Source organism: Schistocerca piceifrons, chromosome 4 (assembly GCF_021461385.2).
Source record: "Schistocerca piceifrons isolate TAMUIC-IGC-003096 chromosome 4, iqSchPice1.1, whole genome shotgun sequence".
Lineage (NCBI taxonomy): Eukaryota > Metazoa > Arthropoda > Insecta > Orthoptera > Acrididae > Schistocerca > Schistocerca piceifrons.
This window is the reverse complement of record NC_060141.1, coordinates 576,580,116-576,600,570: the sequence shown is the minus strand read 5'-3', so window position 1 is coordinate 576,600,570 and position 20,455 is coordinate 576,580,116. Positions and strand designations below refer to the sequence as shown.

The 20,455-nt window shown below is 39.1% G+C and overlaps 2 protein-coding genes across 3 annotated transcripts in view; one reads left to right on the top strand and one right to left on the bottom strand.

The window, feature by feature from the left end:
- Positions 1-203: 203 nt before the first annotated feature.
- Positions 204-12,226, bottom strand: LOC124795210. The gene is made up of 3 exons (XM_047259122.1): positions 12,011-12,226; positions 11,845-11,925; positions 204-1,052 (listed from the first exon to the last, which is right to left on the bottom strand). Exons 2-3 carry the CDS (start codon positions 11,920-11,922, stop codon positions 501-503), a joined length of 630 nt encoding a protein of 209 aa, XP_047115078.1. The 5' UTR covers positions 11,923-11,925; positions 12,011-12,226; the 3' UTR covers positions 204-500.
- Positions 12,227-12,307: 81 nt separating this feature from the next.
- The window catches only part of LOC124795486 (claspin), a 181,777-nt gene continuing 173,629 nt past the window's right edge, over positions 12,308-20,455 (top strand). The window contains exon 1 of one of the 2 annotated variants that reach the window (XM_047259532.1): positions 12,308-12,438. The gene's annotated coding sequence lies outside the window, so the exon portion shown is untranslated. The remainder of the gene's footprint in view (positions 12,439-20,455) is intronic. The other variant, XM_047259533.1, reaches the window with a different exon arrangement.

Genomic DNA, 20,455 nt, shown 5'->3' with positions numbered 1-20,455 from the left:
GAAGTTCAAAATAATTATCACACCTGAGAAAGTGATACCACATGTGTAGGAATGTTAAATACAGTTACTTCAATAATGTACAAAATAATTATTGTATTTGGAGAGTGATGAAAGAAACAAAACTTGACATCGTTGGATTAACATTTTTTATATGAGTATGACATTAAATAATAATAAAAATAATATTACTAATATTTACATAACTTTTCACGAAAGCAGACAACCCGTCAATAACAAAAGTATTTTGCCTTACATGAATAACAATATTCTGATTTCATCTGAATATAAATGTAAATCTTCAATCGAAGGAAAAATTAGTGTAATTATTTTAATACAAAACAAATTGTAGCATGACATTTTTCTGTTGTTATTTTGTGTTCTGCATCACTTTCAAACATTTTCAGTTTCATGATGAGTTATAAATTCTTTATATATTAAAATACCATATTAATGCCACAACAACTTTGCTCAGTAACTGTAAGTACAAAAATATAATAATGCTACATTTGTGAATTGGTTAACAATTCTACTACTCTTCCTTCCACTGTTACATTGGGAAGTTTAATACTACCTCTTTTAGGCCTCCAAGAAATTTCTGAATCATCAGCCTCCACATGTAAATCACAGCCATCATTATCATTGGGAATTGGTTGTTGAAGATCATAACAATCTTGTGAATCTACAGCAAGACCAACAGTATTCATAGTTCCAGTTTCATCCACTTCAACAGTAGTACACACTGCCCCAGTTTCATTGACAACAACAATACTATTGAAAGTTTTACTTTCATTTGCAATACCAACAGTATTTACTGTTTCAGTAGTACTCTGAACACACTCAGCAGGTGAAGCTTCTACATACTGTTTTGCTGGGGAGCTCTTCTGTTCAAGGATATCACTTTTGTCTTTAACTGATGAAGATTTAACATTCTTTTTCGGTGCTCTTGCATGTCTTTCATCATACCTGCGTTTTGCTCTCAATGCAGCATCATCATCATCACTGCTGCCTTCAGTGTACAATTCTTCTCCAGATATCCATTGCTCATCTTCATCCTGAAAGCATATAATAAAGAAAACATCAGCATGTAAAGACCACAGTGCTGATAACTCTACAGAAGTGAAACAATAAAGTCACCTTTGACTGATATGTGAAATTTTTTGACGTAATCCAACTGTTGCTGTATGAGCTCGTAAGTGCCCTCGAACAATGAGAGTAAAAGAGAATTTGTACACTGTGCTGTAAATGGCAAATGCGTCAGTACAATTTTTATAGCAAGTGGATTTTTGTTATTTAGTGACCCAAAGCAGAATTATGGCCATACTCAGTTAATTGTATAAAGCTCCCTTGTTAATATATTCTGACAGTGTTTAGAACTCTAATTTGTTGTCTGAATTACGGACTGAAATGGTTTACAAGGATTTTGTTTGAAAATGACAGACAAAAGGAGTGGGCTCCAAACAGTTTATGAATGGGAGCTTACTGGCTCGAAATTTGCAACAGTGTAAATTACGGTACTGGCCGAATGTGAGCTGATTACATAATCAACATTAGAAAAAAACTTTAACAAATCTGCAGCAGTTAGAACCATGAGGTTCCCACAATGGATGAAAAAGGTCACAGGAAGAATGTTAAGGATAATAAAATGATGAGAAAAGAAACAGAGCACTGGGATTTAAGGTAGAAGCAGGAGCAAGTGGAAATAAAAAGTGAAAGCAACTTAAGAGACGAGACTCATACCGGCTGAACTATATAATAGGTGGCATTCAACCACTCATTTTTTCCTCACTCAATACACACACATAATAAGAAAGAAAATCAATAATATTGGTACAATTAACCCTCCTCCATGCAATGTATAGTGGCTTGTGAAGTATTTGCGGTGTTATTTAAACGTAGATCAATGACAATGAAATTCTGAATCAGTTTTAGTTGTGTGATCAGATAACTAATGGTTAAGACAATTTCTTGTGATAACCAGGAGATAGGGCATAAAACCCATTTCACAAAGAGAAACTAAAACAAAAAGTATCAACTGAGATATTAGCATATTAATGGCAGCTTTATGAGGGGAAAATTAAAATAATAAAGGAATCAAAAATTAAGGAGAGGATATTTTACATAAGTTTTGCATCATGATGTCATGAACTGAAGGCAAAGAAAGGAATTTGGATCATCACACAAGCTTAAAGAATGCTAGAGAAATTGGGTGGACAATAGAAAACAACTCTTAATAAAACAACAGAAAGTAGATCTCACTTCAAGTACAGTTTACAGATATTACAACTTTACTGTAAAGATATGTAATTTCGATGTAACTGGTTTCAACCAGTTAGAGGTTGTCTTCAGAGAAGAGAACATGCTGTACTCCCGTTGTTTGAGAGAAGATTAATCAAAACTGAATGTGGCTAAAAATGTGAAATGTATTTGTAGAAAGTTTTTTAGGTCGTTCTATAAGCTTTAGATTTTGTATTTCCCATCTTTTTTTCTTTTAATTAGCCAACTAGAGAAATTCATTTTGAACTGTTTCCTTATAAGATTTTTAAACCTCTGTCTTAATATTCTCAAATTAAATTCAATGAGCTTTTTTTCCTCTATGTTGACCTCATCTAACCATCTGACTGGGTTTCACTTTGGGTTTTCCTCAAAGGATTCACTACATAATTCATAACATTACACAATTGCATTTTTATTATTCTTTCTTGGTTTTTCTCTCTAAGTCTTCTTTTATAAATTTCTTTGTTGTCTTGGTGTTTTTACAGTGGCTTAAGTACTTCCCACGTGCACATTGGGAATCAAAAGATCCATTATCTGAATGTGCAGTCTTTTACAGGGAGCTCATGTTACTGATATATCATTTTTTTTTCCTTTATGTATTAAACTTAGGCCACAAATATGGGGTAGGCATGGAAAGTGGCAATTTGGTTTTGTTACAAAGTGGATTTTTCACTCTCAGTGGTTGTAAACTAACTAAAAAAGATTACACAGATTTGGCAGTTATGATTTTTGAGTGGCAGAAACAGTATACCATCACTAGTAGTTGTTGTTTTATTTTTTAACATTTTTTATGACACAATTACATGTGAATTTCACAATGATGTAACTGGTTTCAAACAGCTAGAGGTCATCTTTAGACTAAGGCACATGCTGCAATTGGTGATGTGACACTCCTGTTGTATTGTTTCACAATGTACGAGTTCGTAGTACTTGAGCAGTGTACAGAAACCAAGAGAGCTTTAATATGGCTGACAATATGACTGGAATATTACATCACAGCTTGCAGCATATGCTTTTAGTCTGAAGATGAGACTGGTCGAAACCGGTTAAAACACTGTGTAATGTCCATGCAATTGAGTTGTATAAAATACAAACTCAATAAACCACTCAATCTTAAGGGACAATATGTAATTTTTTTCCAATTAGTAGGTGCCTTGTTAACAAATGCCTTGATTGTTATGAAAAAGTGTCTTACATTATTTGTTATGTGCTGGGATTGTTAAGAAAGGTAATACATAAATGATGATATCATAAAACATAAGATTCTGGAGAAATAAGATAATCACATTCTGGTTCTCATAAAATTTGATAGACATTACATTCTATCGTACAGGAGAAAATCTACAATATATGTAAAAAATCACAAAAAGAAAGAAAGCCCAAAATCATGTTGGAAACTTTTTAGTACACACAGAAAGAGAGGGAGGTATATTCAGAGGAAAGCTAGATAACACACATCATTATGGTGTTGGTTGTACAGTAATAAGAGGTTGACCAAGTTTCATCACAAGCATCATAATTTTCTTACTGCCTGGCACTGCAATTAAAATCTCTAACTATTTTTATGGTGATGATATTTGACTTGGAGGTAGCTATACAAGGTCCACCAGTGGAAGGACTGCAAAACACTATGCTGCAGGGAGGCAAGTAAGCAGAGGTTATCCTGTATTGTACAGGTTGGGGCAAATAAAAGTGGCCCAGACGAGTGGATGTGATTGGACACGAATGTATGCATATAACCACACCCCAACAGGATGGAGCAACTGCCCATACAGTTGGCCGATCCTTGGGGCACATTTACACAACATTCACGCCTGACAGAGTTCTTAGCAGAGGGCAATCTGGTCGTGGCCGTAGCTGGCCACCCAGGTCACCTGATCTGTCAATGTTTGATTACTTTGTGTGGAGAGCTCTCAAGTCTAACATGTATAGGAACAATCCTCATAGTCTTCAAGAACTGCAGCAGAACATTTCAGATGAGATTTCATAAATTCCAGAGTCCACCTGGCACCTTGCCAAGAGATGCATGGTGGTCACTTTCAAAATCTGCTGTAGTCACGTTAGTACTGTGTTTCTTTGTACCCTGGAACTCTGTTCTATGGACCACTTTCATCTGCCTCACCCTCTAGGATACCTGCTATGGCCAATGTGGCACTCACTTTATGTCTGATTAGTACATTCAGGAATAAAAGATATATATTCTCTTCTATTTGCAAAATTACTTGCAAAGTGACGTCGGGAAAATTTTGAGAGTGAAGAAATCCTTTCATATTCTCCCTAGGATGAGATAATGACCAGTGTCTGCATCTAGCTGACTATCTGCAATTCACAACGAAGTGCTTGGCAGATGGTTCATCGAACCACCTTCAATCTATTTCTCTACCATTACTCTCTCGAATTTCATGCTGCAATAATGAACACTTAAATCTTTCTGTGTTTTTTTTCTGATTTCTTTCTTATTTTATCACAATGATCATTTCTCTGGATGTAGGTGGGAGTCATTTTTTTTTTTTTTTTTTTTCATTCTGAGGATAAAGTTGGTGGTTGAAATATCCTGAAAAGATGTTGCTACAATGAAAAATCCTTTGTTTTAATGATAGCTACCCTAACATGTATGTCATAACTGTGACACTCTCCCTTATATTGTAATAATACAAAATGAGCTGTCCTCCTTTGAAATAGAGATGTCAGTCGAGGCGGAAGTAAAGATGCAAAGATGTTGTTGAAAGACAGGTGATGTCTGCTTGTGTCTGTATGTGTGGATGGATATGTGTGTGTGTGCGAGTGTATACCTGTCCTTTTTTCCCCCTAAGGTAAGTCTTTCCGCTCCCGGGATTGGAATGACTCCTTACCCTCTCCCTTAAAACCCACTTCCTTTCGTCTTCCCCTCTCCTTCCCTCTTTCCTGATGAGGCAACAGTTTGTTGCGAAAGCTTGAATTTTGTGTGTATGTTTGTGCTTGTTTGTGTGTCTATCGACCTGCCAGCGCTTTCGTTCGGTAAGTCACCTCATCTTTGTTTTTATACATAATTTTTCCCACGTGGAATGTTTCCCTCTATTATATTGATAACATTATATGTTCTAAAATACCCTGCAAGTTGACGTCAGTGAAACAGACCTGTAATATGGAAAATTACTTCTGTTTACTTTCTTCGGTATCGCCGTGGCTTGTGCAACTTTCCAGTCCTTAGGTACAGGTCTTCTGCCGAGTGAGCAGCTGTATATGATCGCTAAGTATGGAGGGATAACATCAGGATATTCAGAATGGAACTTAATTGGTATACGATCTGGTGTGGAATGCTTGCCTTTATTAAGTGACTTTAGTTGCTTTGCTACCCCGAGGGTTTCTGTTTCTGAGTTACTCATATTGGCTGTTGTTCCTGATTTGAATTAAAAAATATTTACTTCATCTTCTTTGATGAAGGAATTTCAGAAAACTGTGTTTAGTAACTCTGCTTTGGTGGCACTGCTATCAGTAACATTACCATTGCTATCACACAGCGGAGGTCTTGCTGCTGATATACTTTACATAAAACTAGAATCTCTTTGGATTTTCCAGATTTAGAGCTTCTCATACTGAACGCTAAGTTAAAATTTGAGATTCTCTACTACAACATGGTCAAACTTGGAGATTCTGCGTTCTTTTAAATCTGGCGTGCTTTTTTTCATTGCTTCTTTAACAGTATTCTGAGCTGTTTTGTGTACCATGTGGGATCTGTTCCGCCTCTTATTAATTTGTTTGGTATAAATCTCTTAATTGTCTTCAATACTATTTCCTACAATTTAAGTCACACCTTGTCTATGTTTACATAGTTAGTGTGGAAGGGATGGAGACTGACTCTTAGGAAGGTAGTAAGTGAATTTTTATTTGCCTTTTTAAAGAGATACATTTTATATTTATTTTTCGTGAATTTGGATATTATGCTAAATTGAACAAGTGCTCACTGACCCCTGTGTCCTTCATGATGCTCCCTATTTGCTCAGGATTATTTGTTACTAAGAGGTTAAGTATGTTATTGGAACTGTTTACACTTTGAGTGGGCTCCCAAACTAATTTTCTCAAAATAGTTTTTGAAAAGCATTTAGTACAATTTTGGGTGATGTTTGATGCCTACCACTGACTTTGCTTATGTATTTTCACCAACATTTCGAAGGTAGATTGAAGTCACCAAAAATTATAATTTTACCTGCTCAAGATGAGACTTGAATTTTCCTTGAACCCTTCAACAATTATATCATTGGAGTCATGGGGTCAGTAAAAGGAACCAACTATTAATTTATTCCTGTTGTCAAGTATAACCTCTAGACAAATTAACTTTCAGAAACTATCAACTTCAGTTTCACTACAAGATAAACTATTTTAAACAGCAACAAACACACCACTGGCATCTGAATTCAATCTGTACTTTCTGAACACCAATCAGGTCCTTGTTAAATCTTCAGCTGAACTTATCTCTGGCTGTAGTCAGCTCTCAGAGCCTATAACAATTGCAATTCCAAGGAAAGTGGGTGCTGACAAGTGTGAATATACCAAACTATCTGTTTAATACGCCATGGTTGCAAAATACTACCACAAATTCTTTATAGAAGAATGGAAGAACTGGTACATGCTGACCTCAGGGAAGATCAGTTTGGATTCCGGAGAAATGTAGGAACATGCAAGGCCTCAGGTGATGCTGAGGGAATTATATTAGAAAATCAGAGACTTTAAGTAGTACATGAGTTTTATTATTTGGGAAGCAAAATAGCAAATGATGGCCAAAATAGAGAGGATGTAAAATGTAGACGGCAGTGGTAAGAAAAGTGTCTCTGAAGGAGAGAAATATGTTAACACTGAACATGGATTTATGTGTCAGGAAGTCTTTTCTGAAAGTATTCGTGTAGAGTGTAGCCATGTATGGATGCAAAACCTGGATGATAAACAATTCAGATAAGAAGAAAACAGAAGCATTTGAAATGTGGTGCTACAGAAGAATGCAGAAGATTTGGGTAGACCATGTAACTAATGAAGAAGTACTGAACAGGGCTTGGGAGGAAAAAATAATTGTGGCAAAAACAAACTAGAATAAGGGACACGTTGATAGGACACATTCTGAGGCATCAAGGGATCACCAATTTAGTACTGGAGGGAAGTGTGTGGGATCGGGGGGGTGGGGATTAAAATTGTAGAGGGAGACCAAGAGATGAGTCCAGTAAGCAGATTCAGAGAGATGAAGATAGCAGTAGTTTTTCAGAGATGAACAGACTTGCACAGGTTAGAGTAGGATGGAGAGCTGCATCAAACCATTCTGTGGACTGAAAAGACCACCACCACAACAACAACAATTTCTGTTTCAGAACTTTCCAGGAGCATTAGGGGCTCTGGTTCTTTCCCAACACAGCTACAACATGTTCGACTTACACTCTTTGAGACTGAACACTTGTTTCTACACTTCTGCAGATCTCTAACCTGAAACAACCACCCAGTACACTTCACACAGCACCCACTATCTGTGTAGCTGCCTCCTCTGCCTCAGGTTCTGCTATCAAGCAGAACCTGATAATCCACTATCCCGTAGTGCAGGTCAAGGGATATGCAGCCCACACAGTAGCAGAACTATCTCAGCCTTTGATTCAGATTCTCTACTTGGCAGCAATATCCCCAAAGAGTCCCATTACAAGTCTAAAATTAGAGCTCCTATCTACCAGTAATCCCACCCTCTGTATTTTACAAGCTGAGAGACTTATTCTGAAACAGAAAAAGTGGCTGTATCTGGCTCAGTATCTTTATCAATCTCTGATACCTATGTGTCAGATGAACCGGGGAGGGTTTTTGATCAGCCCATGGAAAATCTTTCACTGCCTGCCACACCTTGAAACAATCTCCCACTTCACCCTGTGTAAGGGCCAATCTCAATGTGGGCAGTAACCAGGCTCGACCCAGCAATGGACTGATGGGGGGACACATGGGATGTCCCTTGGATTACTACATCTGGCCCCACACAGTGGTGCCCATTGGCAACAGCTTCAAGCTGTGTGACTGAAGCCATCACCAACTGAAGTTGTGAGTGAAGGTTCATAGACTCAGCTCGCTTCTGAAGACAGCAAGCACAGTCCGTATCCACATTAAAGACAGTGGAAAACTACACTACACAAACATGCGAGAAATTTAGGACTGAATTACAAAAGCACACAGACAACTATAAATGAATGACTCACGTACATTTAGAAGCTAGTAAAATGGACACACAAATGATCAACTGGCCTGGTGCTGCTACCACAGAGGTCAGCACCTGACTCATAACTACATGTCATCGATAAAACTGATAGTACATGAATACTTCAACTGTGCCTGCTACAATTTGTTTGCTTTTCAGTCTTCAAATGTAAATTCACATCTACAGAACTAGGTGCATCCTGTAGCCGCAATGCTGTGATTTGAACATTAATATTCAACACTGATCAGGAAATATGCAGCTGTAGTAAAACTCTGACGAGGTTTATCAGCCTGGTTTTGAAATTTCCAATGGAAAGATTTAAAGATTCAGAGAGTGAGATACAAAATTAAAATATAACATATATTCATTGAAGACAGAGTTTCTGCAGCTGTCAAATGAAATGCATTGAAATAGTCAATCACATTTAATGCTTGGCTTGCACGATGGGAGACTAAACAACTGAGCCAGTAAAAACAATGAGTTATCTTCTCCTCCCATGCTGAGAAAAGTTTGCTTAACATAGTTACTGGCTACCACCCATTCGCTCCAAGCCTAACTGTTCTAAGTCAGAAGCTACATTCCTCACACTAGAACCAATAACTTTAAAGGTTGGTGATTTGATATATATAGGTGATTAGCACTATGCACTGCCATACCGCTACTTCCCAATATTCTGATGCGCGTGTTTGCTCTCTATTTATCAGGAAATGGAGATGTGATCATCAAAATTCATCTTCGAAGAATAGTACAAGGTCAACAATGAAGTACTCAGACAGCTACGTTGTAATCACACTCGAAGATGCTACTAAATAGCAATCACTATTCAATAGGAAACTTCCTTCCTATCCACTGCTTATTTCATCCAATTGGTATTCCCTTACCAAATTTGATACATTAATTGTGAACCATTTATTCACCATAGCTCTGCAAATGAACAGACAGATATGATTAAAATATTCACTTACTAGTAAAAAATAACTAATCAGACAAGGTAGGCAGTGCCTTCTTTTGTCCTAATCACCAAGAAGAAAGGACAAATACCCCTCTTCAGAACATGTCAGTCTTTATGGAAGCTAGACCATCACGCAAACTCTCCATTTTGTCAAGCTCTATGAAAATGAGATCCTCATCCTATCTGACTTGTTAAGAATACCACCTCACCCCTGCAATGTGGAAAGAAAAGATGTTCTTATGAACAAAGTGCAGAAGGGACAGAGCAACAGCACTTTGGAACTTTGGTGAACTTCCTCTGCACACCAGAGCACCAAGGCATCCAATGAAATATGTACGCGGGCTGCTTCACAAAGGATGAAACACATAATGAGTACATAATTAATCCAAATTTTAAAGAATCTGACACATCCTTGAAATAAAAAGATAGGGCACGAAGAACAGGAAATAGGACAGCATGGAAACTGCCAGAACTCTACTTTGTAAACTACTGCATCCAGAAGATATTGATTTATGGACTGGAGGTGCAGAAGATGGCACTGAACTTCCATAATGAAGATGTGTTTGCATCACAACAACTTTATCAGTCACCTCCACAGAATAGACATTACAGGCTTCCCAACTGGATTGTGGGACTTAACATCAACATTAGAGACAGGTTTGAATCAGATAGTCTTCTCAATACCAGTACATCATGCACAATATATGTGCCCTAACAAGAGTTATAGTTATTCTCATGACATTACATTCATTGGATTTGCCAGCTCACAAACAAACTGATGTCTTTCAACATAACTCAGACCTTGGGCTATGTTACAGGCTAGTATGTGACAATAGCCTATGGTCCAAAAAATAGAAGAAAAATAAATACTGGCAGTGCTATGTTCTCTGTTTGAATATCTATCATATCACATTCCACATCATCATTACGTTATGAGTCAAAGTCGACATCTGGTATTGGTTTGGTACAACACATTTAAAAGAACTTTGTTTATTACAAATCACCATAATGTGCTGTTATGGTCTGTTTTTAGTTACTAAATGTTCTGAATGTCCTTTCTCACTTTTCTTACAATCACAAGATTTACCCACTATGTAATAAGAAGCTGGCTGTAGGTCTATAGAATGTGTATTAGACATATACAAAAAGTGATATGATTATCTGTCTTTTGATAGAATGGACAGCTAATAAAAACAGACAGTCCAAAGAAAACAGATTATTATTAACTTCTGGTAACAGTATATGCACTGCAGTAGCCTACTTCTAACAAGGTGCCAGAACCTGCAACTATAATAAAATCAGAAATAAAATACCAATATAAGGAGATATATTCGATTTTGGGGATTAGAAATGGAACAGAAACTGGATGAAAAACCCTCACTCAACAACATAAAATATGTGCCCACAACCTGGACTTAGTTCACTTAAATTAGCAGTAAGCAGAATTAAGAACAAAGGTGATTTAGAAATAGCTTATTATGTATCTTTCCATTCAACTAAAGAGTTCCAGAATCAACTACAGGGGTGACAAGATTCACAGAGAACTTTTTCAGATTACAGAAACATGTTAGAAAAATTATGTCTAGTCTTGAGAGTAGAATAAATTTTTTTAACATTTAAAATAAATAAACAAAATACAATTCGATTTCTGATAACTGGTTCACAGAAAATATAGTCATTATTGTCTTCTGTCATTTCTCTTTTCAAAAGAAATAGTGGACAACATCACAAGAGCAAGAATTACCATTTGTACACAAAAGGAGTCAAGTTTTATACGCACATATACAATTAACAACTTTCTGTAGTATGTTCAGTGTTGTGAGAAACATAGATGAGCTTAAGAAATTGAAAAAAATCTTTTGTAAACTCCTTCCGCTTCACCGAACGATGTCTTCGCATATTCCAATGAAATGTACTTTAAAAAATGTACACATTTGAAGTTTTTACCACATGTCATTGGTTTTATTCCTTGGATTCATTCAATTTTGATCTTTCATAATAATAATCTCTAGACACAACTTTATTGTATCTCTGGGGTCATGTGGTGCAATGCACTGATTAATTGCTTTGCAAAGCGATCATACAATAAGAAAAAGTTTTATTTTTTACTGGGCTCTCGCACCACGATAACTGATTATAATCCCCAACATTTACCAATTTCGTTCTAAAAGAAGTGGCAATTGCTGTGTTTCAGTATGGATACATTAAATCTACAAACAGTCGTAAACAGTTTCGAAATCAACGTTCAAAATTAAAAACACAAAGCCTACAACACGAGTATTTTCAAATGGTTACAGTTGGAAAGTAACAAAATCACATAATTCTTATCAAGCATCTATTAACGTTAAGTATAAGCCGTGCCATGGGTCGAAGACCCAAATATCGTTTGCATTCATTAAATCACACAATATATGCTAATTACCTTTAATCTTTCAACTTGTAACTGCGCTAATTTTATCTGGGTTTCGGAATGCGTCGTACTAGAGGAATTTTTTGACATTTCCTGTAAAAAGAAATCGTTGGCACACCAGCATATGTCTACGTATCGTGCTGATAATCCATAGCTTCAGCTAATATTTATGTCAAACCTTAGTGAACTCGATAAGCAATATTGCTATGGATCAGACAAATAATTATTCTTAACATAAAAAACAATGGCGTGCCGTCCTGATTCATAGACTGTGTTTAATTAAATGCCATAAACAGACAAATTAAGCACGGGTCACTGTAAAGCTCTCCCTTCTAAGTATAAACAATAACAAAATCTACAACACTATCCCAGTCACCACATATTTACATTCAGTCCAAAGATAAACAAATTAATGCGTGAACAATACAACCTCTGGTTGTATACCACAGCGCAGAGCCACCACTGGCAGATTTCTTCACTAGAAAAGGCGGGAGATGAAAATTATTTAATTAAAACACAACGTAACGTGTTTGTGAGTTGTGGCTTGTGACTAATGTGGATTGGTTTCGAAAGCGGAATTGCGGATCTTGAAAGAATATAAGTAAGGTATCTATATTAAGCATATTCCTCTTCAGTACTGACTGTTTATGCGCTGTTATTGGGTGAGGGAACTTACCAGTAATTTTTTAGCATATGATCTTGTACGTGAAATAACACAGAGAGCAATATCGCTGTCATACTGTTAACCACTTTCATGTAGGCTACATGTTCTTCATTGCTGCATAATTTAAGGAACTGAAGCTCATCAACATACCGTAGAACTGAAGCTCTCTTTACGGAGTTCCTGCAGATGTGTTTTGAATGACGAGTTTTGGGGAAGCATATCAAAACAAATTGACAGACAGATAGTTTAGGCAGCATAGTTCCAAATTGTAGTAGTTTAATGCTCCCTGGATCGTTTGAACGATTGATCGTATTGATGTGAAACAAGCCATTTTACATTCACATCTCAAATTAATGTATAAATGTAACAAAATACTGAAGAATTTCAAGATTTTTTGAATATACAGATGTGGGTCAGTATACTCACCACCTTTTGCATATTGCAATGGTAGAAATTTCTGCGTGGGATAGGAGTTCTCAAGGAGAAACTTCTTCAGTTTGTATCCAAACTTAACTGTGCTGTGTGTCAGACAGTTTCTATCACTGGGTAAGTGACCAAAAATTTTTGGTCTGCAGCATTTGCCCCATGCTTGGGGCTAAAGACAAGTAACAATGTGAGGTAATTAGTTATTTTTTCTTCTCGTATTCCAATTATGTACATCAGTTCCCTCCTGAGTTAGGCCTGCATTGGATTATTTACAACAAACCTCACGTGGGATGAATATGTAGGAAAGCAGGAGACAAAATTCCCGACTCTTATGGATGAGCACCAAATATTGTTCTTACAGCACATTCTTGAACAACTTAGACTTACATTCTTAAAGCTGTTTTACCCCAAAGCATTATTCCATATGGAATTGTTGACTGAAAATCTGAAAGACGTGAATTACTGATTTCTTTCTGCCCACGATTTGCAGTGGTTCTAAGTGCAAATGTGGCTGAATCAATTTTTTTTTTTTTACGAGTTCCAAAGTGTGCTTTTTCCAGTTAACATTCTCATCCCCATGGACACCTGAAAGTTTTGATGTTTCTGCACCGTTTATTATGTTGACACTTTTTGTTACACTTGTTATTGATGTGGTTCCTCTACATGTGCAGAACAGATTGTTGATTCATTTTAAAATTGAGAGAGAGACCATTCATGGAAAACCAGTCAATAACACCATTAGGAACATTGATTATCTTTTCTTCTGTTGCTATGTGTGTGCCTGTATTGATTACAGTACTAGCGTTGTCAGCCAACAGAACAAATCATATAGGTTGAGTGTTATGTGGGAGATCCTTTACATATATGATGAACAATGGCAGACCTGAATGGCTCTGAGCACTATGGGACTTAACTTCTGAAGTCATCAGTCCCCTAGAACTTAGAACTACTTAAACCCGAGGCAGGATTCAAACCTGCGATCGTAGTGGTTGCTCAGTTCCACACTGTAGTTCCTAGAACCGCTCGGCCTCCCCGGCTGGCAATGGCAGACCTAATATTGAGCCTAGGGGAGCTGCATATGTGATTTCTCCCGTCAGTGGAATCTCTCCAGAATGTTGTTGTTGTTGCAGTCTTCAGTCCAGAGACTGGTTTGATGTAGCTATCCTGTGCAAGTTTCTTCATCTCCAAGTCACTAATGCACCCTACATCCTTCCGAATCTGCATTTTTCATCTTTTGGTCTCCCTCTATGATTTTTACTCCACTCTGCCCTCCAATACTAAATTTGTGATCCGTTAATGCCTCAGAACATGTCCTATCACCCTTCTTATAGTCAAGTTGTGCCCCAAATTCGTCATGTCCCCAATTCTATTCAGTACCTCCTCATTAGTTACGTAATCTACCTATCAAATCTTCAGTATTCTTCTTTAGTACCACATTTTGAAAGCTTCTGTGGAAATACGGAAGCGTCCAATCCCACCCATCTGCTTTGACCCTTGAAGTCACAAATATGGTGGAAACGACCATAATCCACGATTGCAATATGGTACATATAAAGTCGGTACGTACACATTATGAGGATTAAAATACATCGAAAAACACACACACACTTTCCACAAAAAGCCTAATGACACTAACGGGACAAATGCGGGAAATGGGGTGTTTTTGGGTGGGAGCAAACTAAATATAAACAAATTTAGACACCCACCCCCATACAAAACCACAAAAAAATGACATCACAAAACTCCCCAAATATCACTAAACACAATATCATCTGGAATCGGACACTTCCCTTGACCTATATAGCTCAACAGCAGCTCCTGATCCCATAAATTAGGATCATACACTTCCCTTGGCCTATATAGCTCAAAAACATCTCCCGATACCAATATCAACATACACACCCACACATTGGGATCGAATACTTCCCTTGACCTGCGCACTGTTAATTTTATCCGTCATATCCATTCCTGAACAAAAACAACAACTGATTAATTTTACTAAAATTACCACACGATGTACAGCGAACAACACTAAATTAACCTTCACACAAAATTGTTGACTCACTGAAACGAATTCCACTACAAACACAGCTGGCACTCGAACAATTTTGGATAATGAGCAAAAGCAAACTGAGCCCATTACACCACACAAACGAAAACCCTCAACATACCACCAGAGAGCACAACAAACCACAACACGACAACATCTACAAACACGCCACACTTACAAACCAAACTCCACGACGTCACACATGACAACGCCCTTACGTCACAGGTCTAAGCCGACGTGTGGGATCGGACACTTCTGTCGACCCGCTTCTGTTCTCTTCTTGTTCAAACTATTTATCACCCATGTTCCACTTCCATACATGGCTACACTCCATACAAATACTTTCAGAAACGACTTCCTGACACTCAAATCTATACTTGATGTTAACAAATTTCTCTTCTTCAGAAACACTTTCCTTGTCATAGTCAGTTTACATTTTATAACCTCCCTACTTTGATAGTCATCAGTTATTTTGCTTCCTAAATAGCAAAACTCCTTTACTACTTTGTCTCGTTTCCTAATCTAGTTCCCTCAGCATCACCTGATGTAATTTGACTACACTCCATTATCTTCATTTTGCTTTTGTTGGTGTTCATCTTATATCCTCCTTTGAAGACACTGTCAATTCCGTTCATGTGCTCTTCCAGGTCCTTAGCTGTCTCTGACAGAATTACAATGCCATCCGCAAATCTCAATGTTTTTATTTTTTATCCGTGGATTTTAATTCCTTTCCAAATTTTTCTTTTGTTTCCTTTACTGCTTGCCCAGTATACAGAGTGAATAACATCTGTGATAGGCTACAAGCCTGTGTCACACCTTTCCCAACCCCTGCTTCCCTTTCATGGCTCTCGACTCTGATAACTGCCATCTGGTTTCTGTACAAATTGTAAACAGCCTTTCACTCCCTGTATTTTACCCCTGCCACCTTCAGAATTTGAAAGATAGTGTTCCAGCCAACATTGTCAACAGCTTTCTCCAATTCTACAAATGGTAGAAATGTGGTTTTGCCTTTCCTTAATCTGTCTTCCAAGATAAGTCGTAGGGTCAGTATTGCCTCACGTGTTCCAACATTTCTATTGAATCCAAATTGATCTTCCCCGAGGTTGCCTTCTACCAGTTTTTCCATTCATCGGTAAAGAATTTGTGTTCGTGTTTTGCAGACGTGACTTATTGAACTGATAGTTCGATAATTTTCACACCTGTTGACACCTGCTTTCTTTGGAATTGGAATTATTATATTCTTCTTGAAGTCTGAGGGTATTTCGCCTTTCTCATACATCTTGCTCACCAGATGGCAGAAGTTTGTCAGGGGTGCCTCTCAAAGTGATTGAATTATGAAGTACAACTTTCAGCATTCTTTTGGTTAGATATGACACTATTCATTTGTTGGCTATACCATTAATTCCATAAAACCTCAGTTTATTTATGAGGATATTGTGGTCCACACAGTCAAATGCCCGAGACAGGTAACAGAATACCAACTGGTGCTGTTTTGTTATTTAATTTTGTAAAATTTGTGAAGTGAACACTTAAATGACATTCTCAGTTAGCAACTTTTTTTCAAGCCCGAACTGTGATTTACTGGAGATATTATTGTTGCTCAGGTGGGATATTATTCGAGAATACACCACCTCAAAAATTTTGGGAAATGTCAGTAGTGATGCTGTTGACATCTCTCATATCACCTTTCTTATTGCAGGGTTTAACTGTGGCATATTCCAATCTCTCTGGAAAAATGCCTTGAGTAAGTGATGCATTACATCTTTCAGATAAGAAAGTGCATACTGTATATTGGAATAAATCTTTAGTACTCTCTTGGAAGCACCATCAGATCAATAGAAGCTTTTATTTTTAAGGTACTGTATTAATTTTATGTATTTCAGAGGGAAAAGTTGGGGATACATTCATATGATTGAATTATTTTGTAAATTTTGCCACTAATGTATTATCAGAACAACTGCTGTGTATTAATAGTTGGCGATATGTAGACCTATACGTTCTGTGATCACGAAATTGTGGGGGTCTACATAATATTATAATATCAATATAATGGAAGGAAACATTCCACATGGGAAAAATTATATATAAAAAAAGATGAGGTGACTTACCGAACAAAAGCGCTGGCAGGTCGATAGACACACATACAAACACAAACATACACACAAAATTCAAGCTTTCGCAACAAACTGTTGCCTTATCAGGAAAGAGGGAAGGAGAGGGGAAGACGAAAGGAAGTGGGTTTTAAGGGAGAGGGTAAGGAGTCATTCCAATCCCGGGAGCGGAAAGACTTACCTTAGGGGGAAAAAAGGACAGGTATACACTCGCACACACGCACATATCCATCCACACATACAGACACAAGCAGACATATGTGTGGATGGATATGTGCATGTGTGCGAGTGTATACCTGTCCTTTTTTCCCCCTAAGGTAAGTCTTTCCGCTCCCGGGATTGTAATGACTCCTTACCCTCTCCCTTAAAACCCACTTCCTTTCGTCTTCCCCTCTCCTTCCCTCTTTCCTGATGAGGCAACAGTTTGTTGCGAAAGCTTGAATTTTGTGTGTATGTTTGTGTTTGTTTGTGTGTCTATCGACCTGCCAGCGCTTTTGTTCGGTAAGTCACCTCATCTTTTTTTATATATAATATTATAATATGTATGTCTCAGGGTTTGACCTCCACTTCTAAATTTTCTCGCCGTAGTGTGAGCTGTTTTGGGAAGTACTCTCTCCCTAGCATCTATATTGTGGAAACCTCTCCCCCAATTCCATCCCTCCTTCCTTCTCGCCCTCCGCCCCACTAGGTCACCAGCCCATGTTGCCAGTCTGTGAAGTGGGGCTGTTACGTACCTATCTGGCTGAGCCCCCTGATAATACAGGGATCACACTTCTGATACCTGAGCTGTTGCCTCCTCATGTATGCATAGGAGCAGATTGCTTGTCATTCTGGAGCATCAGAACTCCCTGCAGCGACCATGCCAGACAGCCCTTGCTGAAGCTGGATGGTGCCCATGGGAAGAGCCCCTGATCAGAGTGGATGGTATCAGGGTGGATGCTGTGTGTATGAAACACATAAAACTCTTAAAAGCTGGCTGTTCTTCCACAGCTGTGTATTTGGTTGGGAATGGATCATTGTATGCTGCTGGTGCTTGTGACCCTGCAGCCTTCCCTTCCGTGGCTACACAATGGGAGGAGGGGCAGGCTTGCTTCCTGCTACCAGGTCTGTACTAGGATGGGAGGAGGGGCAGGCTTGCTTCCTGCTACCAGGTCTGTACTAGGATGGATGTGGATTGCCACAAAGGTATTATTTTTTGTTGAAAATATTGGAGACAAGTTTGGTGAAATGGAGTCTCTCAGTAAGATGCAGTCAGGTTCACTGTTGATCAGAACTGCTTCTGCTGCCCAATATGCAGTCCTTCGTGCTTTGCTCATGTTGGCGATGTCCCAGTATCTACTACTTTGCATCAGTCTTTGAATATGGTTCAGGGAGTCATTTTTCATAGGTACCTCATCCTTCAAACTGATAAGGAACTCAAGGCCCAACAGGAATGATGGGGCATTCGTTTTGTCTGATGTGTGCAGAAAGATCTTAAGGGCAACCATACTGGTACCAGTGCCTTTATTCTGGCTTTTGAGGGAGAGACCCTCCTGGAGAAGGTCGAGGTATGTGTTATCGGTGTGATGTGAAGCCGTATGTCTCGCCACCCATCAAGTGCTTTTGGTCCTTGCATTTTGGGCACATGTCTTCCCAGTGTACGGCAGTGCCTATGTGTGGTTAATGTGGACAGCTACTCCGCGAGAGGAGCTTCTTTGCTCTACCACACATGTGTGTTAATTGTCATGACCGTCACTCTCCACACTCAAGAGATGGCCCGGCATGTAAGAAGGAAAAGAAAATACAGAAGTATAAGTGTCTTGATTGTTCATCTTATGCTGAGCCTTTTCAGAAATCTGAGCAACTTAAACTTGTGTCGATGACTTCTACTGTTGCCTCAATTACGCATTTTCCCCCTTCCCTCTTCCTTACCCCAGTCCTCCCCCCCCCCCCCCCCCCCCACCTCTGTAGTTCCCATACCCTCACCTCCAGGTGTCATACCCCTCCCCGGCCAAAGAAGTGTCCCACTTCTCTGATGCCCGCTGGTGATGGGGCTTCCTCTGGGGATCTCTCCTCTCCAGCATCCACAACTGCTACCACTACTCAGCTATAGGCACAGTCTGTGTGCCCCAAGTGTGCCTGTTCTCTTTCAGTTCTGGCTCTTGCCGAAGCCTCTCTCCCTCCATCCCCTGGTTCCTCCCCTCCCCTCTCCCCTGCACCCCTTCCGCTACCCCTCCCCCCTCTTCCAGTGTCCCTGGAGGTGTCATCTCACCCCTCGCAATGTGAGTCTGGCCTCTTACTTACGGGTATCATCCCATCCTTATTTGATGACAGGTAGTGACCTGGCTGTGTAAGTGGCTCCAGCCCATTCGCCTCCCATTTGGATAACTGCTCCGTGATTATTCAGTGGAACTGTAATGGATTTTACCTTCACCTCACAGAATTGCAATCCCGTATTGCCTTTTATTTGGCTGCTTGTGTTGTTCTCTAGGAACCACATTTTACTGAGGCTCACTCGCCAACCTTTCGTGGGTTTTGTGATTTGTAAGAACCTGGCTGGCCCTTTGAGGGCTTCCTGTAGCGTTCTCATGTGGGTCTGTATGGTCATTGTTAGTACATGGATCCCACTTCGTACCACATTGGAAGCAGTTGCCGTCCAGGTCCACTTGGACCCAGTGGTCAGGTTTGCAATCCCTCTCCCGACAGGCCACCTCCACCTGCTGCCCTAACTGCCCCCCCCCCCCCCCCCCCCTCCTCCTTCCCCCTGTCGATTTAATTATCATTTCATTGTAGAGAAGCTGCATGGTCATCAATGGTATCTGTTCTTTCGGGAGCAGATACTACCTTCATATACAGTTAAAATATGGCTGCCCGGCCATTGACCTACTTGTGCGAACACACATGCTATTCCCCAACTCGTACGGGACTTGGTAGATTAATCTGCCTCGAGTAATGAGTGTGATGGGCAAACATCTACTAGGCGCACTATGAAGGTAGTGGAGTGGACACGTTGGAATGTGGGTCTCACGGGGAGCGTGCAAGGGATAAGTCCCCGCAGGCGCACTATCCTCTGTGCCCTCGGTGTCTCAGGTGGATAGAGCGTCTGACATGTAAGCAGGAGATCCTGGGTTTGAGTCCCAGTTGGGGTACACATTTTCAGCATGTCCCCAATGATGTGTATCAACGCCTGTTTGCAGCTTGGGTGTCAATATAATCATCATTTCATTCTAGAGAAGCTGCATGGTCACCAATGGTATCTGTTGATTTGGAAACAGATACTACCTTCATATATAATTCTATTGTTCCCTTCCCACCTCCTATTGACTAGGTTACCCCGTATACTGGTATTTAAGTACTGAGGGCATAAGGAAGTGTGAACTGTGTGGATTATTT